At 32.6% G+C, this 8,333-nt stretch overlaps 1 protein-coding gene across 1 annotated transcript; it reads left to right on the top strand.

Annotated features, from left to right (window-relative positions):
• The first annotated feature begins 558 nt into the window (after window positions 1-558).
• LOC127106737 (uncharacterized) lies at window positions 559-4,423 on the top strand. The gene is made up of 4 exons (XM_051044042.1): window positions 559-816; window positions 1,071-1,327; window positions 2,143-2,594; window positions 3,951-4,423. The coding sequence occupies exons 1-4, from the start codon at window positions 710-712 to the stop codon at window positions 4,215-4,217; spliced, it is 1,083 nt and encodes a 360-aa protein (XP_050899999.1). The 5' UTR covers window positions 559-709; the 3' UTR covers window positions 4,218-4,423.
• Window positions 4,424-8,333: the final 3,910 nt, after the last annotated feature.

Raw genomic sequence — 8,333 nt, 5'->3', positions numbered from 1 at the left:
AAATTTGGGTCCATATAGTAGAGTTTGTTGTGATTGTATAGATCTTGGATACAATTTTATTGATCTCGACACCATTATTTTTAAGGAATACATAAAGCTATAACAATTATTCGAGTAAATCTAAAATAGAATTATGCAAGATCAACCATAGACATAACTAATCCATAATGGTAATTCAAAATTGATTTATAGTAAAGAGAAATACAAAATTGAAATCAATTGTAACTATAATAAGAAAATTCTAAAATGGAACCGTAAAAAATCACTTCAAGAGAGGATGAAGAAGGATTTTTGATATGGAAAGATTAAAAAAAATTGTGACGTAAATGACAGATAGTTATGAATCAATAGAATGATACAAATAAATTTGGTTGAAAAAAATTGAACAGGGAATAACCCCATAAAAAAACACATGACAGAAAATCAGGTGACAAATATGTAATGTACATGACACTAAGTTTTCTTATATTATTATAGATTATAATAAGTTAAATTCATTAATTTTTTTATTTTACTAAATTTATCTTTACTCACAACAAAGCAAGGCATCAAAGGAGTTGTCCTTCCTTCCTCTACACTGTGACAGCCTAAAAGAAACCATATTTTAGTTTATACTATTATAAAATACTTTATATTATTGATTTAAAATAATAATAATAATAACAGCATAAAGGAATACATTTGCAGTGGAAGAAAGCAAAGAAGCAAAATGACAAAGGGAAACGAACAGCGAGTTGTTATCTTAGGCGGCGGTATCGCCGGTTCCGTCGTCGCTAAATCTCTTCAATTCGATGCGCATGTCACCCTCATTGATCCGTAAATTCAATCTTCTTTCATTTCAACTTAGATTTTAACAGCACCTTTCGTTATTTTTCTGATTTTTTATTGGAATTTTGATCAATAATTGGAATTTTTGTTTACCCTTTTGTGTTCATGAAATCATAATGGCTTTTTAAAATTTCCCAATTTCTCATGTTTCAATTTTGAGGCTGAAAGGTGTGTTTTTTATGAGTTAGGTTATGTTTGAATTGACTTATGCATAAGTACTTATTTGGTAAGTGTTTATGCAGGAAGGAATATTTTGAGATTTCATGGGCAAGTTTGAGGTCAATGGTGGAGCCGTCCTTTGCAGAAAGGACAGTGATAAACCATAGAGAGTATTTCACAAAAGGTGACCTTGTTACGTCCAGTGCTGTCAATGTGACGGAAACTGAAGTTTTGACTGCAGACGGTCGTCGGGTTCCGTATGACTATCTTGCTATTGCCACTGGTCATGCAGATCCTGTGCCCAAAGTTAGGACTGAGAGACTTCATCAGTATAAAGAAGGTAAGCTTTAACTTGTATCTTTTATCAGGTAAGATGGCAAAAGTGTTGTGAATTTCAACTGACGCAAAATATGCAGACAATTTAGTTTAACCTACATTACCATTAGTATTGTCAAATAGCGGTTCTAGCGGCACTATAGCGTAGCCAAATTTTAACAAACCGCTTTTGCTCTCCATTATGTGATTTAATAAAATGTTGGCGATTGATAATATTGATTGCCATTCGGTGTTGCTAACATTATAATGGCAAAGCTAATCTTTGAGGATGATACTGAGTTTCTTCCATTGAACCCATATTGGCTAAGTTATGATACTATCTTAGAATTTATGCGGGACCTAACTTAAATCTTACAAAACCGACTTGTAAGACGAGAGATGTTTGAGTTTAATAAACACTACACGAGCCATACCTCTAGGCAATGCAGGACTAAATCCACCCTTTCACACCCAACACAAAGGTGTTGGAGGAGGCTGCAATGAAATCAACCCAAATGCCGCAATGAGGTGGCTCGAGATAGACAGCAATGAGGCAGAGTTTCTACCAATATGAAATGAATCATTGCAATGTATTCATTAAATAAAAGGACCCCGTGGAAGAAATACTATAACCAAAATAACTGATTGAATTTTTAAAGCATAGTTATGATGTTTATTGATATTTGTGTTGTTGTTTTTTATTCGAAACATATCACATACCAACATTGTTCATTTTTAGCATAGTGATTTGTGAATGATTTTATAGAATAGATTCAATTAAACAATGTAATGAATTGTCACTGTCATTATTTGAGTTATGAATTTAATTTTCTCTTGCAGAAAATCAAAAGATAAAATCTGCTCATTCCATTCTGATTGTTGGAGGAGGTCCAACCGGTGTGGAACTTGCTGGAGAGATAGCTGTTGATTTTCCAGACAAGAAGGTTACACTAGTGCACAAAGGACCAAGACTGCTGGAATTTGTAGGGGCAAAAGCTGCTGATAAGACTCTAAAATGGTTGAAATCTAAGAATGTTGATGTGAAACTAGACCAAGCAGTTGACTTAAACAGTGCCTCAGACGGACACAAGATATATCGAACTTCAGTTGGTGGAACTATTGAAGCAGATTGCCATTTCTTATGTACAGGAAAACCACTTGCTTCGGCATGGCTTAAGGAAACTGTGTTGAAAAATGACTTGGATGCTCAGGGAAGGATTAAGGTAGATGAATACTTGAGAGTTAAGGGCCGGAGCAACATTTTCGCAATTGGAGATATTACAGATATTCCGGTAAGTGCTTACTATTAGCAATTATTATCTCTTAGAATTTGGGTTTGACCTAACTCATCCCTACAAAACTAGCTTGTAAGGTGAGGATTGCCCCCACTTATAAACACAACACAAGTCATATCTCTAAGCAATGTGAGACTAAATCCAACCCTTCAAATTCAACACAATGTAGGTGTTGGAGGCTGCCAAATGCCGCAATTAAGGCCACTAGGGGCAGACCGCAATGAAGACGGATATTCCAACATTATCCATTTTTCCTCTTACTACTGTTACATATGTAACCGTTCCCTGACTGAACAAGTTGAAGTCACCCTGATCCTATTTTGATAAACAACTTAATTAAACGCTTATAACATAAACTTTTACCATACCCGTGTTTATGTATAAACTATTTCTATAATAAAAGATAAAATGCAGTCAAACTATTTTTATATAAGTTTGAAATATGCCGAAAACAAATTTGAACATGTCCTCCTAATCTATTCTCATTAGTTATCGCAAACAGTCTCACAAGTGTTATATCAGTAGATAAGTCAATCCAAACAAACTCTTGGTATCGTGCTAGTCCCTTGATGTTTTGTGCTTTCCTCTTGAACTAAACTGGGAGATCAAGCTTTATTGCTTGGATTTTTACTATATACGAGTTCTACTCACTAATAATGAAAATATTAATGTCAAATGTATGAGAAGTACAATGCTTGTATGGCTGCTACTTCAGAAACAGTTATTGACTAAATTTGTTTTACAAAATTAGCAAGCTCGTGAAACTAGTGTTTTTGCAATTGTATTTTAGATATTTTCTTGATTGTATTATTGTACTCCTGTCCCTTTTTTTCTTGCGACAGTTGATCGGGGGCTTTACTGCTTATTAATATATTTATGGTCTGCTTATTGATTTATTTGAGTTTATCTGCTGACATAAGCATTCGTAAGGCTGTTTGGAAGAACTTACAGAAACAACTTTTGATATGTCTATAAGTTGTTTTTAGTCTATTTCCATAAGCCCTTTGGGACAGCTTATGAGAACAGCTTATAGTTTAATATGAAAACCGTTTGACTTTGACATTATTTTATATTTTGTTATACAATAGTTTATATGTAAGTGTTTATACTATAACTGCACAGTTAAACAAATTATCCAAACATGTTCTTTGGGTCTGTTAGCAACAAATCCAAGCATGTTCTAGAAGTAATATGCATAATTTCTTCAGATTTTAGTGTTTAGCAATTTTAATTTTTTTTCCAGATAGTTACGTCTAACTCTTTGATTTTGTCCAAACTATTGCATCTAAATCTCTTTACAACCCTCCTGATAGTTTGTTTGTTTTTTTTTATTAATAAAATGCAATCCAACAGGAAATCAAGCAAGGGTTTTTAGCACAGAAGCAGGCGGAAGTGGTTGCGAAGAACGTACGGTTGATGATAGAAGGAGGAAGAGAATGTCGGAGGGAAACTTACAAACCACATTCGGTAATGGCAATAGTTTCACTTGGGAGGAATGATGCAGTTGCACAGTTCCCATTCCTAACACTAAGTGGAAGAATTCCTGGCGTAATAAAATCTGGAGATTTATTTGTTGGTAAAACAAGAAAACTAATGGGTCTCAGTCCTCATATTGTATAAACTTGACTTGATATTATTCACGCATGGTATGCATAAATCAATCTGATTCATAGTTTGTGTAATAATATGTAATTTATCTGTATATGCGACTGAGAAGTGGTGTTTCTTGACATGTAACTGTGTAAAAGTTAAAAACTGGAAGCTGATGTTAATGATGCATTATTGTGGTATTGACATATTTGGTATGACATAATCGTTTTAAAGAATAGCTGGTCTATGTGCAAAATGTTTGATATGGCCCTTCTCTCATACATTTGAAATCTCTTTGTTATATCATTAGGATAGGATGAAGATCCATAAATCTTTTGGGTGTTGTTCACTACACCAATGTAGTGATCACAAACTATAAAAACTCTAAAAATACTGTTCGTATTGTATGGATTTCAAAATTCAGGTGTGCCTATTATTCACCAAATTATTAAATCAGAGGCAACACCATTTTTTAAAAAAGAATGTCTGGATTTTAATCTCAAGACTAACCTTATGCATTGACTAAACATTTTATGTATTTTCTTATTATCGGATGTCTAAAAAAGTTTCAGATTTTAAATTATGGACAAATTTCATAACTTTATTTTACACCCTTGGACAATAAATTAAAAGAAATTTGATATTTTTTTAATAAATCTTACATTATAAGTTATTTATAAATCAATCATAAATAAACCATACACACTTGTCATTCAATAATAATAAGATCAAATAATAAAACAAAATGTTGTTAAACTATACATCTTTGTTCATAAAATACAATGAATCATAATTCAAAATTTCAAAATGTTAATATCAGACTACAAAGTAAAAGACAACGACTACGTATACTGACACCCACGTTCTTCCTTTGCATCATGTACTACAACACATGTCGTACCTCTACTAAGATGGCATGTAGAATGATCATCTGAGTAGTGTCTTCCTCAAACTCGCCCCTAGACATGACCTCTCCCCCAATAGATGGTGACATATCGACACCAGATCAACGACATGGTCCACCCTTTCCCGCTCCTCTCATAGTATCTTATGATGAGATGATATATGTGGATCTTCCTTTGCATCTGGTGTTATGTAAGGATGTGACACTCAATAAAATCATTGGATGTAGTTGTATAGCGTACTCCATGGACGAAGAGCTGACATACGATGTATATCATCTAGGACTAGATGATCATAGTACTCCGCAAATATCCCATCAACATCTTTGCGTAGGACAGTGACATGACAAATAATAATGGGTCTCTAAGTATACCCTATACATGTTCGAGCTACTGTAGAACTCACTTAGGTAGATGTGGGACACATAAGTAGAGACCCACAAGCCATTCGTCTAGAGTACAAGGATAACACTTCCACAAGTCATGTCTAACGGTGATCGGCGTACGACATAAAACAAGTAGCATCCGGCACAATACGGTCAAGAGAAACTTGGAACGACTCGATCATCCGATTCCCTATGAGCAGGATGATCGAGCACGCACGTAGCAAACCTCATAATAGTCTTCCAGATATGTCCAATCGAAGAGACGTAAATCATGCTGATGGGCTCATGCATGAAAATAGTTCAGATAAAATATTAGTAACATTGTAACATAAGTATTATGAAATTAATATCAGTAAGGGTGCAAAAAAAACTATCGTGTCAACTGTCTCGTCTTCCATAAACTAGTTTCAGTGAACTTGGAGTAGATGTACACCAAACAAGAGGCCTCTCAATTGTACTCGTTGTAAGTTGAGTGCGCACCTAAGAGGGGGTGAATTAGGTATTATGATTTTTTCTTCCGATTTTTGACTTGTTTTAAGAATCTTTCATAAGTGATTACTATGTGATGAAAGCAGTAAATGCGGAAAGATAAAGAACACCGAGAGATATCCTGGTCCCCCTCATAGTCCGAGAGTACTTCAGTTCTCTTTCAACATGAAAGAGATTTTACTATTGTTAGGACTTATACAAGACTCTTCCCAGTCTTCCTATACAGACACTAACAATCACGCCAAGAACAATCCTCTTTGATTTTTCACTAAGTTCAAAAAGAGAATAATCCTCCCTTTAATGAACCTCTTGTTTCCAACAATCCTGGACAACAAGGATACACAAAGTAATATGAATTTTTTTATAAGTATGTGAAATAGAATTTTATAAGTATCAATTTATAGATTAATCTTCTCCTTATAACAAACAAATCTCTTAATGATATACAAGTGTTCACTGTGAATGAAATGAAACTTAGAATACTTTTCTATGAAGGTTAAGTGCAGAAAGTTTCACTCTTAAAATTCTGGTTTTGAACACTTAGAGAAATTTTGAAAGATGAAGAGAATATTTGAATGTTTGAAAATTTACAAAAGGAGGTTAAATTAAAATCTAAAGAAATGGTGATTATATAGCCCTAATGCACATCTACAAATGAGTACAAACCATGAAAGGATGCCATGCTTCAAGAACTATTTTTGAAAACCAAAGGAATGAAAAAATGTAATTTTTTCAGGCACTGGTACAGTGGTAATCGGTTAACCAAAAGTGGTTAATCGATTACACCATTGTAACGTGCAAAAGATTTGAAAACTTTCGCCTGTTAATCGATTAACACAATGCTGTTAACCGATTAACAACCCTGCAAAATACAAAAATAGTTATTTTTCAAAGAGAAAAACTTTGACAAGATGTATCCAAACATTTTAAACAAACATGATATGAATGTATGAGGACTTGAACACTTGTATACTCATTAGAAAGGTTGAATGCTATATACCTTATCATTCATGATCAATCCATAAGTATTTCTTCAAGACTTGACATAATATGAAACTTGTCATTGCTTTAGAAGTCTTTGAGCCATTTCTTTTTGTCAATCCATTCTGACTTTGTAGAATCTTGTTGTCATCGAAATACTTGAGAAGCATGCCTTCACATTCTCCCCCTTTTTGATGATGACAACCATATCTTGAAAGTTTGCTTCAATCTTGTTTCTCTAACACAAAATGCTCCCCCTTGATCAATGCTCGAAAGAGTTTTTGCTACCTGCATTTTGTTAGAGAAAAAGCATACAACATCTTGTCATTATCAAAAAGGAAGGGAAACAACTTATAAATTGAAACTTCATATGTTGTATGAATTTAGCAAAAAAATAATTATGTTTAGCACATGTAAAACATAAATCATATGAACCATAAATTATAGACACAACACATAACATAAAAACATATAGCATAACATAATTGTTGTACGGAAACATAACACACAATTGTTCAAAACATAAACTACTTAGAACATAACATAACATAAACCTTAGAACAAAAGTACTTAGAAACTTAAATGAAAGAAACATAATAGCAATACAATGCAATACAAGACATCTATTCACTTAAATGAATAAAATACATTTATGCACAAATAAATTAACACATGTGGCAATTCGTCCCAGGTGTAATCGGTTAAACCTATATGGTTAATCGATTGCAGCATCAAAATATGCAGAAAACACACATGAAAAGGGGTGTTAATCGGTTAGCCACTTTTGGTTAATCGATTAACGCATAAAAAACAGTGACTTCATAACTGGCAACATGCATCAAATTTCCACAATTTATCACTTTGACATGTTATAACATATAATAATACAACTTTGGATTAACCATACATGCCATAAAAATTATTTTAACATCATGTAAAATGAAAATTTGTAAATATAATGAAAAAATCACAGTCTTGAAAATTAAATAAAATTTTTGAAAGTTAAAATTTTGTGTATTTTTGATTCATTAGAGTATAATGAATAAATATTGAAGAATTATATTTCACGTTCATTTAAAATGCCAAATTCTCTTCTAATTTTATAAAAAGCCCGAGAAAGCGTCTTTGTATTGCAATCATCAGTTTATATGACTTTTCAAATAGTTAAAATAAAAGTCAAATATTTTGAATAAATCAATTGCTCTGCTTAATTGACAGGTAAAAGAATCTTTTTTAAATTTAAAATAAAATTATATATTTTTAGTTATTTTCATGAAACAAAACACTTCCGCATTAAAAACCATAAATAATATCACATTTAAAAAATATCTCTTAACAAACAAATAATAAATCTATACATATATATTTTTTGAAAATAATATATAAAT

This window comes from Lathyrus oleraceus, chromosome 7 (assembly GCF_024323335.1).
Source record: "Lathyrus oleraceus cultivar Zhongwan6 chromosome 7, CAAS_Psat_ZW6_1.0, whole genome shotgun sequence".
NCBI lineage: Eukaryota > Viridiplantae > Streptophyta > Magnoliopsida > Fabales > Fabaceae > Lathyrus > Lathyrus oleraceus.
This window is presented reverse-complemented; position numbering and strand designations above follow the sequence as displayed.

What these genes read in the sequence shown, in the direction of transcription:
- LOC127106737 (XM_051044042.1), top strand. Translation starts at nt 710, where the DNA reads ATGACAAAGGGAAACGAACAGCGAGTTGTTATCTTAGGCGGCGGTATC. An exon ending in CATGTCACCCTCATTGATCC is followed by an intron (nt 817 to 1,070) that starts GTAAATTCAATC and finishes GTGTTTATGCAG; the next exon opens with GAAGGAATATTTTGAGATTT. An exon ending in GAGATATTACAGATATTCCG is followed by an intron (nt 2,595 to 3,950) that starts GTAAGTGCTTAC and finishes GCAATCCAACAG; the next exon opens with GAAATCAAGCAAGGGTTTTT.